The 22405-nt window shown below is 36.0% G+C and overlaps 1 protein-coding gene and 1 long non-coding RNA gene across 4 annotated transcripts in view; one reads left to right on the forward strand and one right to left on the reverse strand.

The window, feature by feature from the left end:
• Positions 1-22405, reverse strand: part of LOC118978343 (solute carrier organic anion transporter family member 1B3-like) — a 43734-nt gene that overhangs the window by 4365 nt on the left and 16964 nt on the right. For 2 of the 3 annotated variants that reach the window (XM_037033767.1, XM_037033768.1), the window contains exons 5-13: positions 20092-20213; positions 18435-18581; positions 17704-17802; positions 14764-15000; positions 11594-11758; positions 10000-10195; positions 6271-6436; positions 3414-3598; positions 2379-2443 (exon numbers count right to left, since the gene is read on the reverse strand). In XM_037033767.1, the coding sequence (XP_036889662.1) occupies positions 2379-2443; positions 3414-3598; positions 6271-6436; positions 10000-10195; positions 11594-11758; positions 14764-15000; positions 17704-17802; positions 18435-18581; positions 20092-20213 (1382 nt within the window). The remainder of the gene's footprint in view (positions 1-2378; positions 2444-3413; positions 3599-6270; positions 6437-9999; positions 10196-11593; positions 11759-14763; positions 15001-17703; positions 17803-18434; positions 18582-20091; positions 20214-22405) is intronic. The other variant, XM_037033769.1, reaches the window with a different exon arrangement.
• On the forward strand, positions 9775-10043 carry LOC118978344 (uncharacterized). Its single transcript, XR_005064697.1, has 2 exons — positions 9775-9889; positions 9920-10043. It is a non-coding gene; the product is annotated as an uncharacterized LOC118978344 (long non-coding RNA).

Below are 22405 nucleotides of genomic sequence, written 5' to 3' on the forward strand. Positions count from 1 at the left end.
TCCCTTCCCTTCTCTCTAAAAATAAATCAATAAAGTCTCTAAGAAAGTAAAATAAAATAAAAGAGGAATCTCAAAAGCTCAAACCACAAATGATAGCACAGACACCTTTCTTCTGCCCTCACCTTGTCACCACACAAAACAACACTGTTTATAAGCCTCTATACTCTGTCCTTCTTTTAATGCCAATTAACTTAAGCCTGATCGGTGAAAAGGAGAATATTGTTAATAAAACATGAACATTATATTAGTTCATGTGCAATATTTTTTTTTTTGGCAAAGAGAGCTGGAAGAGTGGGAATAGACATGACTTCACAAGGAAATAAAAAGCCCTCAACTGTTGCCAAGGCAGGAGATTTTTTCAACTCTATTTTTAAGAAAATTAAAAGGTGAGTGCCAACACTAGAATTTCCTCCCCAAAGAAGCACAGGCCAAGCCTCCCAGAAAGCTAGGCTCTTGGCAGCCTGTCCTTTCTTGGCCCAGAGCTCCACGTCCACCTTCTGGGTGTCCCGGGAGCCCCCGATGTGCATTTTCTCTCCATCAACGAGGTGTATTTTTAACACTTCCTGAACCGGACTTGGCGTCCCAGTCACAGTCTGTGGTGCTGAATTTTGACTGTAGTGATGATTGGGCCTCCCGTGGTCTCTTCCTAACCTATTTTTTATTTGCAGTTTATGATTTCATACTTGTGAGTCTTTTCAGAAACATTCATGTGCTTTTATAGCAGAATTGCACACCTACTTTTACTGCTATTTTAATAACCTCTGAGATTGACTCCTAGTTCTAAGCATTGGCAATTTGACCCAAAATTTAGGGACATGATCATTTGGATGAAACTTAATGAATGAAATGTTTTAGGCAACAAACGCGGTCTTATATCATTATTGGAATTTTAAAATTTCAAAGAGCTTGTTTTCCAAATACCATTTTCAGTCTAACATATGCTATGGATCTCCCCAAAAGTATGCATATATTGTTTCAAGACAATTGTTTTTGAATCGGAAGTTTGGTAGTCAGCACACACTTTTCCCATAGAAACAGACGGGTTCCACTGTGTCATATATTGGACACATCAAAATAGGACGCTCACAACTAGGAAGACAGAATTTCCTTATTTTATTTTATATTACTAGAGGAACTTCTTTTATTCTCAGTCTTATTTCAGCATAACAAAAGGGAGTACTGGCCCTCAGATTCTATGCTCATTTCTATGCTCTAGATTCTAAAAGGAAGGCATCTCCATCGGATCTGGAGAGAGGAAGCTGTCGGGATGGGCAGAGGCTGTGAGATCAGAGAAGCAGAGAAGAGAAATCTAGGGAGGGAATTGTGATGGAATCCTGCAGCACTTTTTTTTCCCTCCTCTCCCAACCCCATTCTATTTCCTCTTTTTACCTTTGAGGATCTGTGGCCCTTCCCCAAACTTCTTGCACAACTTGTCCATTATAATTTGGCCACAATGTTATGCTTCTGTCTTTTGCCTGCAAGGGTCCCAGAGATTGACCCTTCCCACTTCCCTTTCCTTCTGTCATAAGCAATTGCCTCTAGGCCATGACCAGCCTTCTACCCCAACCCCTGGATGAATGGCGCCCTTTTCCCACTTCCTAGGAGTTAGCATATAATGTTAATAGGTCTTACACAGAGGCATGCGCTATTGCCCTAGAGTAAAACTGGAAGTTGTTAAGCTAACAGGAATCTGTGTGGTCTAAAATGTAAATGGGAAATGGGATACTAGTTACTTCATTTGAATATAGAAATAGGCTTTTAACCTCAAGCGTCTACAGCCATACCCTATAATAACAACAAAAAAGGCAATTTCCTCGGCTTTCATTCAAAACACCCCCTTATTCCAAAATATTCAATTGTTTTAGTTCTCACTTCCTCTTGCATTTTTTCACTTCTGATCAAATTTAGCTGCTGCAGGTAGAGAACCAGGCCGCAGGGAGTGGGGCAGCGAAAGTCCATCTCTGTTGTTTTGCAGTGTTAGCCCGGCCAGATTCCCAGGCCACCAGCCGTTTGGGACATTCCCTCCCTCAGTGTAAAAGGAGGGCCCCCTACTCTGCTTATGGGAAGAAATATTTCTAAATCTGAAAGGAAGAACAAACTTTGCACACCTCCTGTCTCTTGTTAGAAAGAGTGTCAAACAAATAGGGTAATTCCTTTTTCTAGTTGAAGATGGACTTGACCTAGAATGAACAATCAAATTCTCTTTTATTTCACAGTTTTCCTCTGTCTCTTATTTGTCGTTGACCACAAAAATAGAAATGATTTTAACTAATACTTTTTTACTGTTTTTTTTAAATTGAAATTAATTACACCCAGTCTTTGAGCATGGATGTGAAAATTTATATATCTTGAATTTATAATTTGTCTATTTATCATACCTAGTGTTCGTATAGTGAGTGTATGGAAACCCACCGCGAGTGATTTCAGTTCAGGTTGAACATTTCTGAAATAAAATAGAGGCAAAAAAAATCATTAAACATCTTTAAAATGCCAAACTGAGTGCAATAGTAGACCATTTCCTGTGTCATTGGTCTTCAGGGTTGAATAAAAACCTTCAAGTAAACAACTGACTTTATTTAAAGTTCTATTTTCAGTTGTTTTAAAGGGATAAGATCTGAATGATAATAATTATTACCTTCCCCTTATTTATTTGATGAGTTACCACTTCAGGATAAAATACAGTATTTCACAATAAAATACATCCTTTATTTCATACTTTGTCCTTCATTTCAGTATCAATGACAATTTGTAATTATGTATTTATTTTTAAGCTTATTTCTCTAATGTCAGTCTTCCTTGTCATACTCTAAATTAAATGGAAATATATATTTTGTCTGTTTTATTCATCATGGGATATTCTTCATCAGGTGTGGTCTAAATATCAGTTTAATGAGTGAAGAAAGGAATGAATTCTGTTCACATACTTTTTTCTTGTCTGTGAAGGTATTTGAGAGACTACATGAAAAACCATCCGAAGGGCAGATTAAACATTTTGGAATACTATAGACCTTATATCATACAATTTGGTTCCCAAATATTTTATTTCAACAAATCAATAGATAATTCACTCTGACAGGCTCATCAGGATGTAAAGCTTTCAAAATTAAAAGTTCTTTTAGAGTCACAGTAGAGATTCTTTAAGGATTAAGGCAATTTTCAATTAATCTGTTCTAATACTCTTAGTAAGAGGAGCAAGTAGAGAATCCACACTTTGTTATGTAAGCATCAGAGGTGAATTATGATTAATTATGTCATTGAAGCATCAAAATAATTATAAGAAATACATTCTTAGAACATTAAAATGTGACAAAATAGGCATTTGGGTTCCAAATATATTGTGGAAAAAATGTATGTTGTTGGGTGTGCTTATAGTCTCATGTACATAAAAAAAGCTTATAAAAAGTGATACTCACTTAAAAACCAGCATGATGCTTGAGGCAGCTCCCAACGATGAGGTAAAAAAACTCAGGATCTGCACTACATTGTAAATATAAAATTTCCGTGTACACTGATCATCTCTTGGGCATACACCCAGTTTTACTGAGATGTTTTTGTTCTGGAAACCAGTTGCTTCCACACAACTACAGTTATAAAATTCCTACAAAACAGTTTTTGAGATATTACAGAATATGTTTCTACAATATGACTGATTTATAAATATAGTCCATTGTATTTAAGAAGTCTCATTCATTCAAGCTAAAACATTTATAGTTTATGAAGAAAATAGTCTAAAAATACAGTTACTCGATAGTTGAAAGGCAAAATACTTTACTGGATTCCTTTCTAGAAAACAAAATGAAATTTACCATTAACATTAAACTCATGCCTGCTTTAAAAATTAAGAAAGAATAAAAGAATGTCTGAAACTGTATATAATTTTCTCATTAATGTAAATTCTTTTACCATTTCCCTCCTATTCACTTTTACTATCCACAACACACCTACTTACTCTCTTTAACAATCTCTACTAAGTATCAGGGACATTCTCTGAGGAAGGATTACCCAGGGAATCCAGAAAATATAGTAATTTGGGAGGGACCAAAAATTGGGGACTAGAGCAACCCACTGGAATGGGACGGGGTCCAGGGAAAAATGGGCCAGACCTTGGACAGCCAACACCAAGTTTAAGAGCATAATGACAGATTAGAGGATAGACGATATTATTACCAGAGAAGGTAAACCTAACAGATTACCCTAATAGTTTGAGGACAGGAAGATAAAACTTAGGAACAAATGATTTCAGAGATTTAATTTGGCAGGCACTGTATATATAGACAGGCAACTTCAGTAATTGTTTCTGAGTCTAAGCTAAGCTAAAGTTTAAGGGAAGTTTAAACCTATTAGTGCTAAAGGCTAATTCCTGAAAGGAAAATGGAGGGAGACTTTGAAGCCATACTTATCTGATAACCAAGCTCTAGTTTTTTACAAGGAACAATGTGGAAAAACCCTGTATGTAGCAAGATTATTGGCCAGTAAAACCAAACTTATATGTAAAGAATCTTATCTTGAATGGTTAAGAATAATTTATGTTTAAGGATTTGATAAAACAACTCCCCAGTAGTCTCAAAATGTACAGTCATTGGCAATATTAAGAAGATATTGTCACCCTACTAACCCAAGCTCTGGATTCGAGCAGCATGTCTCAGGCACCACTAATAGGCAAAGTGAGACCATAGATTAAATGGGGCACTTTCAGTGTGATGTGGGGTTTAAAGATGCTCCTTGAGCCACATTTGTGCAAATTTATGGTCCGATTTTTAAAAAATCTAGGTGCTTTATTTTTTAAAAAAATTTCAGCACCCTTCAGTAATATGACTAATAGAACCATGGACAAGAAAAGGGTGAAAAAAGTTTGAAAATCAAAGGCAGAAGGCTGTGGTAGAAGGCAATAATCATAGCTGATATTGCCAATGTTGGTTCTAGAAAAAAAGGGCCCAGGAAATGACCCTCCTACTTTGTGAGAAATTCAGTGGATTGGAGGTAAAATAGAGAAAACCCTACTTGATCCCCAACTCTTGGGAATGACCCAAGAGACAGGGGAAAACCCATAATTTGCATGGAAGGAAATATTCTGAGTGAAGAAGTAAAAGTAAATGCGAGATGCAATAGGTTAGCAGAGTACCAAGTTCTCTTGGGTAGAATTGCCAACTCTGGGGAAATGAAAATTGAAAGGCTAGAGTTGGACAGTCAAGTGAATACAAAGCTTTGATTACTTTCTTTGAAAAACAAAAGTGTAGTGAGGCTAGAGATAAACTTGTCAGGCCCTACATGCAAAATTGCATGCAGTTTTCCTGGAAAGGCAGGGAGTGTTGACAAGGAGGTGGCTCAGGACTCCCCCTAACTGCCGAAGGGTATGAAGTACCTCCAACTTAATTAAAATCATATCCTTTCATCAAATGAGGGTTTTGACTTTTATTTTGGTGGGTTGTTTCTTATTTCTAAGTATTTATAACACTGTGAGTACTACGGCTATTCAAAAAAGTAATTTCTACAAGAATATAACTAGACACATAGAACAAGGATGAGACATCTTTAGCTAGCCATGCTAGTCAACGAAGCAATAAACTTTACTAATCCATTACATACTCTTTCCTAGAGTATCTTGTGGTGTATGGTAATTTGTAGAAACTGACTGCTGCAAAAGATTTAAATGCTATATATTTAAACACCAAGTGAATATGGGTATAAAAATAACCTAAGTATTTCACCAAAGAAAAAAGGATCATCGGTAATTATCCATTTTGAGGGGTTTGATTTAATCTCTATTGTATACTTGTCAATACCATTTAGTCCCCTTTTACCCTCCTACCCCCCCCCCCCCGCAAATTCCACACAGTCGCCCATGTCCATGAGTCCTTTTTCCTTTTTGCTGGATCCTTACACCCCTACCCTCCCCCTGTGGTCCCTCACCCTCACACTAACTTTTTAGATATCCTAAATGCATTTAAATTCTAAAAGGTCATACTGTTATATACTCAAGAGGAAAAAAATGCGAGTAACCTCCAACAAAAATTCAAGCAACAGAAAATCCGGTCTGTGTCCCAAGTCAAATTTTGTTCTATTTCTACATAAATTTTATAAAACCCAAGCAGAATTTTATATGAGGATCTGTTTATACAAGATCACAACCATCACAAGGACACAATACTATAAATCTTTTTCGTTTATCTTTTTATGGAAGCTACAATCATAGACAGTTTGATAAGTAATTGTTAAATCAATATCTGTGATTTTGATTAAGGAGAGGAGGGAAAAAAATCTAGTACTCACCATAGGCTTTTTATTGCCACTTGAAGATTTACACCCTGCTAGACAAGGTGACATGTAAGTTATTCCATTGCTCCCACAGACTGGTTCCCACTGGTTTTCATCACAATTGCAGTTTAAGTTGCAATCAGAAAGTGGTACATTTATGTGAGATGCCACTGGATTATTTCTGGAAATCATGATACACATATATCAAAAAGAGAGAGAGAGAAAGAGAGAGAAGGAAGAGGAGGAGGAGGGGGTAAGGCGGAAGGAAAAAGAAGAAGAGGAGAGGAAGGGGAGAAGAAGAGAGGTAAGAAGAGGGCAGAGAGGGGAGAGGGGAGGTGAGGAAAGGTGAAATAAGAGAAAAGGTTGTCCTTTAATTCAATAGGGAAATTGGATGAGCAATGATGCCAAAATGGCAACATTTTATAGGGCTTAGTAACTTTTTCACCCTCCATCTTTACCCAGACGTGATTTTTGATCTAGATAAGGTAAAATAATGAAAGAAACCAAAGAGGTTAGGTAAGACATATACAAGAGGTCTTTGTGATTCCATCACTTCATTTTCTATTACTCAGTTTCTCTGCAGCATGGCGGTGGCATTGGACAAAGGCTCCTCCTAGCTCGCTGTGAAGTCCCATAAGTCTGTGAATGTTATTCAACTAATTTGAATTTAATAATCTATATTTTCACTACATAGGAAAAAAAAGTCAAGATGCTTAAAGCAGAATCCTTGAGGATAATTTTTTTAAGAATCAAGAAAAATACCATCCATTGAAAGAAACTAGAAAAATTGCATATATTTTTAAAATAAAACTTCAACATACTTTATAATGACTTACTATAAAACATGGTTATATTTATAAAATACAGTCTTAAAACACTGCTAAAATTATAAAATAGAGCTTTTGTATAATTAATTTTCTGCTTATAAATTTGTTAAAGATTTTATTTATTTATCTTTAGAGGGGAAGGGAAGGAGAAAGGGAGAGAAACATCAATGTATGGTTGCCTCTTGTGCATCCCCTGCTGGGAACTGGCCTGCAACCTAGGCATGTGCCCTGACTGGGAATCGAACCATGATCCTTTGGTTTGCAGGCCTGCACTCAATCCACTGAGCTACACCAGCCAGGGCTGCTTATAAATTTTTTAAATATTTTTTTTTGTTTTTGGTAAAAGTCTTGATAATAATTAAGGGCTGGTCAATTATCTTTGAATGAGAAATTAATTTACATGAAAAAAGAGAAGAGTAGATTCTAAAACTCCAAAATTCTATTATAAGTAATTTTACTAAAAAGCATCTAATGGCTAACTCTACCTGGGGACATGCAACTGGGAGTGGTTAAGCTCAATGGTTAATGAGGCAGTCTAGACACTGCAATCAGAAACTGCCATGCTCATGTTCCTTCTCTCACATCTTGGTGATGTGACTGCTCTTCCTAAAATCAGTTCTGCCATTTGTAAGTCATATATAATGACATCAAAGTCATAGACATTTTTTTTTGGAAAAAAATGAATTTGCCAGTTTTCCAAGTTTTTGTTCTCCGTAGCCCATCACACTCAAAAGTTTGGGGACCCTCAAAGTTTTTGTTCAAGTGGGTTGTATCTGCTGATATATACTCTACTGGAAAGTAATGCTAAGAAAACTTTAGTACACGAGAATATACAAGCACACATTCGTTATCCAGCAGACTAGTGTCCTCATTGACTATCTCACAGGCTTAGAAAATGCCACTATACATTGATGAGAAAATGAGAATGAAAAAGTGAATGCTCTGTTGGTATTTTAAAAATACTTCCAAGTTTGTTGACACTCTGATAAGCTCTCAGGGACCCCTACAGACTCTCTTCTGAGAGTCTCTGCACTAAGTCATACTTTCAGAATCCACCTTAGTGACCAGCATCTCGCAGATGCTGAATACACTAATCCTGCATTTGCTCTTCTCAGACTGTGAAATCCATGCAGGCATTGATGTAACAGATAAATCTCCTTAACTTTTAAGGAGGTATTTGTAGAATTTTACTGATTGAAAAATATTCCACAGAACTGTAGCTGCCTTCTTTTGAACAGGTGGCACAAGTTATTATACTTGTTTTTAGGGAACTGGCTAAAGGCTACATAAAGTCTGCCCTGAACCAATGATGTGAGGTAGTGCCATCTGAAGGCATTTGTAGACTTCAGACAAGTTGTAGTTTCTCTGAGTAGTTTCAACTTCAGACAAGTTGTAGTTTCTCAACTAATAAAAAATAGAATATAAAAGGGTTGGGCTGCATGATCCTAAAGTTCTTTTACCCCTAAAGTTCAATGCTCTAGGTACTCTGTAGTTTGATTTAACAGCAGAGTAGGTAATGCTGTATAGAAATAATAGCAGTCAGGATTAGGAGGAAGCCAGGAGATAATGCAAGACTAGATTGGCAAGCCTCCAATAACACAATGATGCTTAGGTAAGGAAATATGGGAATATTTGACGAGTTAAAATTGCCACTTCGTAAGATCTAGAGTGTAAAAGCTCAGAACTCACAATAAGCAGTTAAAGAGCCTTGTGACTGAACTGTGATTCAAGGATCTTTGCTTGTTACTTGAATGGGAGCCTTCCCAAATATGAACCTTCCTAAGCTTAAGCTGTTGGCTCTATTTATAATATGAAACATATGCACAGAAATCTTGCCCTTGATTTGGGGTAGACATTGTAGTAGTCAGGATAATTCACAACACTTGATAATAATAAAAGTGAAAGGCTTTCTAGACTCTGATATGCACTTATATACAGGATATTTATCAATTCTATTAATAAGGACAGTGCCAGAAGGAGCAGTATTTGTTTGCAGAAAAGGTGAACTCAGTAGTACAATGTAAGAAAATGTTTTCTTGTAAAGATTACTGTTAAACATCAAAATTAACTGTAGATATAGATAGTTCAGTCACTTTTAGAAAATGTCATTTAGCCCTGGCTGATGTAGCTCAGTGGATTGAGCGTAGGCCTGTGAACCAAAGGATCGCAGTTCGATTCCCAGTCAGGGCACATGCCTGGGTTGCAGGCCAGTTCCGGGCAGGGGACTCACGAGAGGCAACCATACATTGGTATTTCTCCCCCTCTCTCCTTCCCTTCCCCCTCTAAAGATAAATAAATTAAAAATCTTAAAAAAAAAATAAAAGACTTAAAAAAAGAATTTTGAGGAAATAAATTTCTTTAAAAAATGTCATTTACGCCCTGGCTGGTATAGCTCAGTGGATTGAGCGTGGGCCTGCAAACCACATGATCGTGGTTCAATTCCCAGTCAGGGCACATGCCTGGGTTGCAGGCCAGTTCCCAGTGGGGGACTCACAAGTGGCAACCACACATTAATATTTCTCTCCTTCTCTCCTTCCCTTCCCCTCTAGGGATAAATTAATAAAATATTTTTTAAAATGTCATTTATATTCATTTCATAATACATCAAAGAATATAATAATTAAGCCTAAGAATTTTGGAGAAAAAAACCCACATATTTTAGTCAAAATCTTAACATTGCTAGCCATGTAATTTGTGTACCCTTCTAAACCTTGTACTTCTAATCTATAAAATCAGGATTAAAGTACACATCACTTATTGTAAGCATCCCATAAATGATAACTATTGTTACAAACTATGTAAGCTTTGTATTGCTCTGTATTGTTAAAACTATGTAGTTAAAAAATTTTTTTACCCTTGCAGTCTTTTACATTCAACAGTTTATACATTGCGTAACTATATATTGATATATACAAACCCATCATAGGTCAAGGTTAGACCGGCAACTGATTGGTTTTCACAGAAGAGGGCAAAATTAAGTAGGTATAGTATGAAGGTCAAAATATTGAGACAAAATAAAAATTTGGCAATTCCAAGCAAGGTAAATTTGAATTTTTTAATGATATATCCTCCTATAAACATTCCACTTGCAAGACATGGAAGGGTTATAGCTCCTAGAAATAAAAGAAAAATTGTAATTGTATACAGCTATTCTGAAATGGCTTTCCGTATGAAACACTGTGTACACCAACCAAATTCATCATAATCTTATTACTTCTTAAGAATGGCAGGCCCAGAGAGATGCAAGCAACCAGTCTACCATGTGGGAGAGAGAAACACAATTTCTCCCTGCCAACGCCGAGGGTTTGGTTTCCCCCAAAGCAAGTCAGTGACTGAATATCTGTGTATCTGAACAGATGGTTTCTATGAGGTGCTATTTCATCCTGGAAATCGACAAAACAGCAGCTCCCTGCACACGAGACTTTTGTCCTATCATCTAAAATCCTTCACATGGCCTCAAAATGAAAAAATCCTAATTCTTAAAAGCACTCCAAATTTACTCAGTACTTTAGAGTTGAATACTTGAGTTAATACCTCTTTTTTATTAATTCAAACACGTACATATATTTTGAAAGAAAAGATGCTATATACGATGGGCTTATATAGGCTTATACAGGCTTATATACGATGCTAAAAGTGATTGATCCCTCTTATAAGTTTTCATTTCATTGTACTGCAAGAGTTATTAAAGATGAAGGATGCTCTAACAAAAAATTCAGGCTGGGAAAACTACTGTCAGTCAAACTTTACTCCTCCAGTTCAAACTTTTATCTTAAATTCAATATGAGCATCATACATAATTATCCTTTTCTCATTTATTTGTGACCTACTCACATACCACTTGATACATTCAATTTAATGTATCAAATATTTATTAAGTTTCTGCAATGTTCTGGGCATTGTATTAGGTAATTCACTGCTCTTAAGAATTCTATATTACCCTGGGTCTTGGGGAAGAATGATGTGAAGGCTGGTCCATTTCTCCATGAACAAGCCCCACTATGTTGTGGTAAATGAATACTGTAGCAAGAAAACAACAACAAACGAACTGCTCTACAGTATGATACTAGTTTTGAATTATGTAGACATCAATAACATGTTTAAATTGTTTTTCTTTGGGAAACATCACTGTTTTGTTTTTTTGTAAATAGCTGAGTCCTGATTCAAAGTCCACCAGTTATGAAAATACAATAACTACATTACAAAGGGCTTTGTCTCTGGTTCTCAGCACTGAATGATAAGACCCAGTTATGCAGGTACCATGTCTAACTATTTCATTCACATGCAATTTTTTTCTTCAAAAATTTGTTCAAAAAAGAATATAAAGTGCCACTTCAAATTCAGAACAATGATGATATCACAAGGTCGACAAATTTGATAAGATTTGCAAAAGAATAAGTTGAAGTTATATTCACTAAAATATGAAATTGTCATCACTATATCACTCACAACTCAATTACTTGTATTACTAGTATATCATTTACCAAGCAAATATGAACAATGTATCTTACCAATCACCAAGTTACTTTCAGATGCGGACTTATCATATTGTACTTCTAAGTATTTGAAGATATAAGTAACTATAGCAATATGGGTGCTGGCTTGAACCAATGACAACAACAGATACAAAACATACAAGGGATTGGTAAGGATGCTCTTTAAAGACTGGAAAAAACCTATAAAAACATAAATATAAAAAAATAGAATGTATCTTAAATATATATTAATATCTCAATCGTATAAATACATTATATGACATTTAAAATTATATAAATTCATGACATCAGAAAGTCAGAATACCTGCAGTCATAACAATAATTTTGTATCAATTCCTTCAGTTTTTTCCATATATACATTAATATGTACTTCATTCCTTTTATGTTAATGAGGTCCTGTATACGTGCCGTTTGCAACTTGCTTTGTTCACATTGTATTTGGTTATTTTTGCTACTGTACCACACAACTACACACTTGACTAATTAATTTATTCATTCATTCAACATGTATTTGCTTTGCAGCTGGGGACCAGGCAATATGTTTGTGTTCAAGAAACAAAAGTTAATGAGACATGAACTGTCTCTTTATTAGCACTTAATAAGGGAATTACTAAATAGAAATTGAATAATGCAGAAATAAGAAGAATAAGATTCAAAACTCATGAAGACCAACTTAGTGCCAGGACACAGGTCCCTTGTTTTGGGGTGCACAGCTTTTCTGCAGGAAAACTACTGCCTTGGGACAGCTGGCAGTGTTATGCATCACCTCCCTCAAGGTGCCAGGAGAGTCAGAGAATAATGATGTGTCTCAATTGACATTATGATAGTACAACCACCTGCACCCACAAATAGAGGGGTAACAAATTCATAACTTCTGTCCATGGAAGGATTATGTGGTCTGTGTCTGTGATTAGTAAATCAAACAGCTCTACTGGGAGTTAAAGTGGAAGGAGCTACTTAGAAAAACAGGTGAGGTAGCGAAGTCTGAAAGGACTGAACCAGATACTCAGAAATAGTGATTTCTCAATAACTATTAACTATTTGAGAGATAGATGGCATGGGCTTTGAAAGATCTTGTTCTGCAGATCACTAAAGGTTTTCATTAGATGTGGTCAGAATCAAGCCTTCTTTCTAGTGGCAACTAAAACCAGTTTTACCTGCTATACGCAGAAAGGAGAGTTAGGGCACACAGTGTAGAAGAAGGAAAAAGAAAATTTATAACTGGAGTAAATAATATTTAAAATTATTCGGCTAAAGCATGCTACATTTTTCTCATGGTGTTCCACAGTCTGGAGGACCCCTGACGGGTGAGGCGATCTGAGTAAGTGGTGATGCTGGGTCGAGAGCAACGGAGGAGAAGTGCTCGACAGATCATCAGCTTTTTGAGGTGGGTGGGAACTTGGAGTCATCTGCTCTGAACCTCCACACAATTGTGATCCACAATATATCCTCAATAACTGGATCAATAAACAAGTCAAGTAGCGTTAAGCTAATGTCCTCAGAAAGAAATTTGCTGCATTTTGGGCCGATTCTTATCCTTAACTAATTTTATTTATAAATTGTCTTTGTAATGCACTCAAATATTCCTTTCTTTCTTTCTAGTTAGTCCTATTATTTCTATTCAAAAAGATATAGAACAAATGCAGTTTTGTTTTTTCCGACTAAATGGTTTTAGTTACTTTATCATTCTTAACAGCACTTAATCAAGGGCCTCTGTACTCTCCTTGTCACTATCTAACAAACACAGTTGATATTCACATGTGCCCTATTTTTGCATATTCATTACCCTCTCCATTCTTTTGGGGATCACAGTCCATTATGTTCTTTTCAGTTTTAGTCAATCCACTACTTTTCACAGATTTGAGCTGGTACAGTGGAAACAGCATAGGCCAAATGAAATTTTTCTTGGTATGCTATTTTTAGTGTACATGTTAAATTTCAGAAGCTTCTCACTCAGTGGTGTGCTGGTAAATGTTTCACTGACTCTTGGGAAAACAAGGCCTGATTTGTGGTGTTTCCCAGTTTACTCAGTAATAAATGGTGGTAATCCCCCCCGCCCCCAACATGGCCAATTTCAAGCTTCTAATGTAGCAGACGAAATGAACAGTCCCCTCTCACAAGCCAACAGAAGCCGGCTCCATCTCACCACTGGTTTGGAATTAAAGTAATGGGGAGGAGAATAGAACAATCATGTGAGTATAAGAAACTAGGAGAAGGAGAACTTGGGCTATACCTGAGAATATTTAATTCACTTCAACATAAAGAAAGGTTGTCGAGGGATTAGGCACTGCTCTGCTGTGGTTTGTACATGCCACCATTTCCCTGCAGTGTGAAGTTGCACTAACACCTCCTCGTTTCCACAACCTTGCTTGCTGCCTGCTGCTGAGTCTTTCTCCAGGTGATGGCTCCTAACCTGGTCTCTACTAGCCCTCAGGGCTTATGTCTGACCAAGACGGCACTGTCAGATGGTGGAGGATCATTATTCACGTGACTGACTGCAAGCATCTCAGCTACTGCTGGTGCTTCTAAAAGTATTTAAAGTAAGCAAACTTTTTTTCCCCTATGTGATTACAAAGAAAAAACCAGGTTATTTTAATTATCTAGAGAGAAACGTCTTATTTCTTTCTCTCTATGCCACCTCTCCACCTAAGAAAAGTTAAGTTGCCCAAGTTACAGACACTTGGAATTTCTTGTATCTAACATTACCAGAACACTTAAAGACTATATTGCAATGGTCTATATGCTTCTTGGTACAGCCCACTGGATTGTAAGTTCTAGGAAAATAGGCAGTATTCTATCACCCAGGCATAGTACAGTGCCTGGTACTACTTACAAATGAGTGAAAAAAATGAATGAAATACAACAGTCCTTTTAACCCTCATGGTTCACAGTGTATTGTTTTGAAATGAATTTATACTCTTTGGTTTATAAATAACAGGTATTTTAAATCTTTGGTTGGTTTCTCCCTGCTAACGACTACAAACCAAGTCCTCTTCAAGGAGTTGATTTGTGTTCAGAAAACATTTGCTAATCTCTCAGTAGGAATCTTAGAAAAATAGTTCAGCTAAATTCAGTGCAGAATGGTTATCTCTGGATGATCTGAGCATGAAATTGTTTTCGAATATACACTCCTCCCTTTCACTGAGATTAACAATTCCAAATGACAATCAATACGAAATACTTACCAGTTAGATTCTCAGTCACATTTTTCCTATGGTCAACTGGACTAGTCATTTGACTCTTCTCCTCATTTATTTTGAGCAAGGGTGCCGAACCTTTCCTTTCTTTTTGCGGCTTATCCAGATTTTTGGGCAAGAAAAAAAATGGTATGGATGTAATAATACAAAATAGTCCTGCAGACAGGAAGCTAAGCCACCAAGCACCAACCCAACGAGAATCCTTGGGAGTTATTCTTATACTGCCTATAATAAAGAATTAGGAGAAGACAGTAAAAAAAATTACTTTAAAATGCAATAATTCTGCACAATAAGGGTGATAATGATTGTTTTCCTCCACAGAAACAAATCAACTATATTTTATCAGTTCTGAGACACTATTTTCTTTTTTCACATGTTGTCATCTCTTAGATCAGGATAAGCTTAAAACTTTATGATATCATATAATTGCTTTTGTGCAGGAGTCAGTCAGGTCATTGCCTGAGCTGGTGTGAACTTGGTGGCTTTTCTGATGACATTAACTGGACAAAACCATTTTTGAACTTTTAAACCTGCAAACCATTGAGGTACCAATTATGGAAGGCATAACAACCCTTGCTCTTGTCTGAAAACTATTACACCATCTGCTGAGGCTAAGAAAGCACCAACGACAAAACTGACAGAAGTCTGCAAGAAATTCTCAAAGCCAATCAGAGCACCCCCCCACCTCACACAAGAACCTGCATTTCCAACTCTTTGGCAGCACAAAAGATGATATTGGTGAAGATATACACAAAATGTAATCTGAGTTTTAAACATGACCAGGACTGTTGCACTCTAAAATTCAGGGATAATTTAACTATTTTATTTAGATTATATTTTTCCTGAAGGCATGCATGAGTAAACATTATATTTAAACAAGTATAAATGAGCTATCTCAGGAAGCATAAAGTAAACATTCTAAGTTATAAGAAAGCACAATGCATGTATAACATACACACCATAGAAGTCTGAAGCACAGTGATGGTGACACCACTTTTTGATCTATCAGAAAACTTAGTGATATGGCAAAATATTGACTTGATTTAAAACTGTATAGAAATAAATGTAGAAGAGTGGATGGGGGAATAAATGGTGATGAAAAATAAAAAATCAAATTAAAAATAAATTATCCATTCTCTTTATTGGACTAGCTTTCAAGTACGCTAGTCAGATCAAAGTTTAAGATTGATTTACATGGTCATATTGTTTCATAAGACTGATCACATTGTTTCATAAACAGCAACTCAGGTAGATTTTAGAACATGATTGGTAGGAACAGTGACTTCATCTACACGCTAAATATTTATTCATGAAATGTCATTTTGATAAGATTTTCCCTGTTCTACCACTGGTCTACGTATAGGAACTAGAAATCATAATCTAGTTAAACAGGGCATGTCAAAATGTTTTTTTTTCTCTTAGATTTAGAACTACAGGGAGAGAAACATCAATGTGAGAAAGGAACATCAATCGATTGCCTCTTGAATGCATCCAACTGTATGTGCTGTGGGGACTGACCCACAACCCAGGGATGTGCCCTGCGTGGGAATCGCATCGGCAACCTTTGGGTTTACAGGACAATGCCTAACCAACTGAGCCACATGGGTCAAGGCAGTCAAAAAGTTTTCCATGGCTCACACCCTGTCTTAAAAATTAAAAAAAATGATACATAAGAATCTGCTTTTCCTTGAAAACCAATCACTAGATCTTGTCAATGCTGGATCGAAATTTCTGTATGAAAAGGATGGGTTGCGGCTGATTAGGGCCTGTGCTTTTTGGTGTGTGGGGGAAAGCCATTAGTCCACCACCAATTCTTCCCAGTTAATTACCACACCTGAAACTCTTGACTCACTTATGTTATCTCTTTGGTTCCTCTAGGCAATGGATTTTGCCGAAGTGTACTTTATCACATGTTTATATTGTACTCGTGGCCGAATAAGAGAAGATACAATAAGGTCTAAACATTCAGTGGCAGAAATGGAATTAACAGGGATTCTGAAGTATTGTGTGAGGAGTGATTTCTGATCATGGAAAGAAGTTACCCAACCATTGACCTAAAGACTCTAACAATTTATTTCTGTACTCTTTGTGGTAAAATCAATGATGAACGTGGAGGTGAAGGAGCGGAAATGTACAGAATGTGAAACTGAACTCTAATTTACATGTCCAAAATAGAAGATACAAAACTTTTCAACAGGTACTTGCTTAAGCTTTATATTATAAAACACTTTCAAATTTGTGGTTATTGTTGGCCTACTGGGGTGTCTACTCCATTTTGAAAATAAACCCTTTGAACTCATTGGAGATCTATTCAAGTCCTGGTGAGACAGAAAATCAGATGTTTATTCACAAGCATGAATTACTTATTATATGTGAAGTCAGGAATCATCTTGATATGTTCTAAAAGAGATAGCAGGTGAGGCACAGATGTTTATGGCTCACTGTACGAGGCCTACAATACAGGCATGCTCTTGGTGACCAAAACAGAGGCACTTAACTTTGTACTAGTTAAGAGTGGTTTCTTTAAAGAATGTACAGTAAGTTTTTGCTGAGCAGGAGCTACATTTTGGAAGAAACTTTAAGAACCATGCAAAGAGAAAAGGAAGAGAAGGTTTTCCAAGGGTAGATGCAGGGAAGTGATATTACAGAGCACATTTGAGAAATGTGCCAGTTAGTTGACAATTATTTTGCACAAAGTAATCTTCAGCAAGTTTGTTAAAAAATGTTTAGACTTATTATAGACTTAGTGGTAAAAGTCTGGTATAGACAAGAGCTGAACTTTATTTTTATTCTGGTTATTCGTACATTTATTTCCTACTTGTAACTTTTGACAAACTATCACAAAGGAGTGCTAATTCAGTTATCTGGGAGAATGATGTCCTGTATAGGAAAAGCATTGCCATGATACCTTGTTTTGATTGTACTCACTCAGATCTACATATCCAAAATCCACGTACATTCTAGCAAAGAGAGATCCCAGTGTTAGGCCGAGGATTGGACCAATCATTGTAATTGCAAATAAACTACCTGAAGATAATATAAAACAATTTTAGTATGTGCTAACAATACATGGTTCTTTTCGATGTGTTTTTTAAAGTAACATTACACAATAAAATTTTTAATAAATAAAGAAACTGGAAAGCATTATGCTGAGTGAAGCCAGGAGGTGAAAGATAAATACCATATAATCTCGCCTTTAACAGAAACCTAAACAACAAAACAAACAAAAAAGCAAAATATAACCAAAGACATTGAAATAGAGAACAGGCTGACAGCGTCCAGAGGGGAGAGGGGAGGGAATTTCAGGGGAAAGGGGGAAGGGTCTGCAGGAACAAGTATAGAAGACACATGTACAAAAACTAGGGGGGCTGGAAATGGGAGCGAGGTGGGGAGAACTGGAAGGGTGGGCTGGGATGGGAGAAGAAGACGGAGAACTTACTTGAACACCAATTAAAATAAATTTTTAAAAAAACTCTATATACCTGTACTTTGCTATTTAGGCTATTGGGTAGAAGCAATAGATAACAGGGAAGAAACAAAAATAATAAACATTTCTTTCTCCTCTGAAAAACAAACAAACAAAAAGAATGAATTAAGGAACACTATTATTTGAAGGGTAGAGCCAGGTAATCAAAAATCTAATATTTTTTGCACATTACCTAAATGTAAAGAAGAATCTCCTTTTTTTGAAAAATCATCCAAGTAAGAAATCCCCAAGGGCTGTATGGGACTTTCCCCAATTCCACGAAGCATATTACCCATTAGGACAAGTAACCATGCATATGACTCAGATTCCTTTTCCAAACCTTTGTAGATAAGAGAAGATTTTAATTTAATAAATAATTCTAGCATTTCTATTAGAAACTCAATCACATTAATCCCTTAATTATTCCAATAAAATATTTTTTCTATTTATAAGGGATTCATATTCACTTTACAAAACTTGAAAATACAGAAAAGCACAAAAGAAAAACAAGTAAAACTTATTTGTAATCCAATCACACACAGAGAGCCACTTCTAAGGTTTGTATACTTGTATATCTTCCACATTTTAGTACAAATAAAAATATGTGTAATATTCTTTGTGTTCATTATACAGTTAAATGTCCAGTTCTTATTATAATCTACTTTTGTAGTACTTAACACTATATTATGACAATGTTCCCCATGTTATGAAGAATTCTTGTGTGTGAGAATTTATTGCAATCACAGTTTAAATCCAATATTACTTTGTATTAGTTTCAGGCGTACAACATCGTGGTTAGACAGTCATATACTTTACAAGGTGATCCCCCCCATAACTGCCTGCCACTGCAGACAGTTACCAGAGTACTGCTGACCATTTTCCCAATGCCCTACTTTACATTCCTAAGACTGTTTTGTAGGCACCAATCTTCACTTTTCAATCCCTTCACCTTTCTCCCCCAGACCACTAATCCTCCTCCCCTCTGGCAACTGTCAGTCTGTTCTCTGAATCTATGTGCCTGTTTCAATTTTGTTGGTTTATTTTGTTCTTTAGGTTCCACATATAAGTGAAATCCTAAGGGAATTGTCTTTCTCTGTCTGACTTATTTCACATAGCATTTTAATGACAGCATAGTAGTGTGCTAAAAAAGTTTCACAGTTTATTTTGTCAATTTCTTACTTTTCACTCACAAAACATTTCTAATTTCTTTATTCTGTTAAACAGGGATGCCATATCTATAATCATAGATCAATCCTTGTACATCCTGGTTATTTTCTTAAGATAAATAAGTAAAAGTTAGAACTGTTGATTTAAGTAGAAATTCATCATTTTGTTCTTTACTATATTGAAAACCTCCAAAAAGAGTTGGAAATTTATATACTCCCAGTAATACATAAATGTGTCTTTTTTCCTCTACCTTATTTATTTTTATTTTTAATCTTTTCCTATTAGGCAGAAGAATCTGTAGTTAGTGTTAAAATTTTTAATTTTACATGTTATAATTTATAATTATACATTTGTGTTATAACAGGCTAAATATTTAATTGGTATAACAATTTTCCATTTTTCATAAACAGTAGTTAAATATATATATTTTTATATATTTATGTCATTTCCATCTTTATTTTAAATGTATATATTCTTTGCCAATTTCCTACCAAAATATTTTGCTCCTTTTTATTATTTCTAAAAGCTCTTTATATATATTAACACTACTGTAAAAATGCAATGCTTTTCTTATTTGTTTTAAACTGATTTTGCTAATCAATTTTACAGATGTAATTAAGTTGATAAATTTTAGAATATTTATTAGTGACACTAATATTCACTAGTGTCAATTCAATTCTTACCTTTTCTCTCTATCCCAGGTGATGTTTTATTGAGTAACACACTTTGATTAGTGAAACAGGTCAATAAGCCTGATGTTGAATTCTCTGATGGATTAATATAGATGTCTTTAGAATACCTGTAACTGTAAGAACATCGCTAGATTTAAAATTTTGTTTCGCTACTGAGTATTTTTACTTTTCCCAGAAGTACAGAGAAAATTCCCCCTCTGTATACACCATTCTCTCTACACATCATCAGAATCCTCTTTGTCGACTTCCCAGCCTGTATTTTAGGTGATGGGGAAAAGTGAGACTGGAGTGTTCGGTGAGAAACATCAGTCACTGCTGCCCAGGCCAGCAACGGTGCACGTTACTGCACCTCCATCCTAGGAGTGCTTGCAGTCTCACTGAGATACAGATATCTTGGTTTTATGCTTAGAAAAAAAACTTGCTAACTGTATCTCCTGTCTCTCTGAACCATCTTCAAAGATAGTCACAATGTAATCTATCTGATACATTTTATAACATTTAATAAACTTTAGGGTAGTGTTTTTCGAATCAATCTATAATGCACACTAATTCATCTGTATTTTCTATCAATAATCTGTCTAAAGTTTTTGTTCATGGACACATATGTGCACACATACACTATCATAAGCCTGGCTCTTCAAAACTTAGCTTACAAAGTTCTAGTCTGTTTTCATTTGGTGAGGAAGACCTTACGAACCACAGCAATGGAATGGGGTCAAATGTTGATATACCTCATGAGCGCCAAGGGCAGCTTGCGGTGTGCCAAACATTATACTCAGCTCCAAAAAACTAGAAATAAAAGAGTCTTTGTACTTAGGGAATTTTACACTAAGATGAACATTATATATGATCAAAGATATGATAAATGTTACACACTGGGTCCTGCATGGTTACAAAGTAAAAGGGGGATAATCATCTTCCCTTGAGGTCATGGAGTAAGTAGATTCGAGAAGACTTCCCAGTGAGGATGACATGTGAGATGAATCTTGAATATAGATAAGAGTTTAATAGGCAGACAACAACATTAAAAAGTATTCAAGATTGCAAGAAACACCATGTACCAAGGTATGACATGTGAGGACACATTTGGAAAACTGCAGGCCCGGAATGTGGCATTCAGCCACAGGGAGCAGTGTGAAATGAAACTAGGAAGAGCGTCGAGGATCACATCAATGAGCAACCTGTGTATGAAAATGGATTTATAATAGACATTAATGCACAGGTGAGAGGCATTCAATATTTTTGACTGTGACCAACAGTACAAAATACATTTTCTGTCACAATCACAATATATACCTGTACATACACATACACGCTCACAAGTACACGCACAACCAAAACAAAAGTTTCACAGAGCAATATCTGTTTTTATCCATATTGTATATTCTTCTGTTCTATTTTATTCTATTTGATCTTATCATATTATTGGTTTCAATAATGAATCTGAATCAATTTTTTGGTCCTCTAGTGCTTCAGAATCTGTAGTTTGACAAATACTGTTCTAGAAAATTGGGAGTTTTAAACAGGAGTAAAATAAGTAAATGTGAGTTTTAAAATGAATAATACCCTATGAGTTAGAGTAGAGTTAGAATAGAGTTTAAACTGGAGACAAAATGTCCAGACCAAGAAAGGGTAGAAGCCTCAAGCAGGTTGGGGACAATGGAGACGAAAGGATGGTACAACTTTGACAGATAAGAGAGAATAAGCACGGCTTGCTGACCACTGGTCATCTGTGTTAAAATAAATAAAACACCTAGGATGAAGCCCTTTGGGTTGAGTTCCTTTGTGGCTACATACGAATCACTGAAAGAATGCATATGAACGATGTGAGCTGATTTTGGTGTGGGGATGAATTTGGTTTTGAATAGATGGATGAGAAATGCTTGTAGAATGTGAAGTTGGAGATGCCCAGGAGGTGGTTGATTATATAGATCTTGAGTGTAAGAAAAAGTCACCAGGTTTAGGGGATAGCTGCATTTAATGCATACAATCCACATGGATCATCTGGAATGAAAAGCAAAGGAGACTGAAGAGGGAACTTAGGGGATACTGACATTATGGTGTGGGCAGCAGAACAAAAGAGTGAGCGTGATGAGGAAACACAAAGATAGGAAATAAATCAAGAGAGAATAATACAATAAAGAGCAGAAAAAGTACCAGGAAGAAAAAAGTGCTTATGATGGTCAAATATAGGGGAAAGAAAAGGAATATGATCACCAAAGGCAATTGGCTTTGGCAATGAGTGGGTAGTTAAGGATTTTAGCAGAAACTGCTCATTGTCTCTCAATACCCATTCTCTCCTCCT

This window comes from Sturnira hondurensis, unplaced genomic scaffold, assembly GCF_014824575.4.
Source record: "Sturnira hondurensis isolate 20B ecotype Veracruz unplaced genomic scaffold, ASM1482457v3 Scaffold0021795, whole genome shotgun sequence".
Taxonomy (NCBI): Eukaryota; Metazoa; Chordata; class Mammalia; order Chiroptera; family Phyllostomidae; genus Sturnira; species Sturnira hondurensis.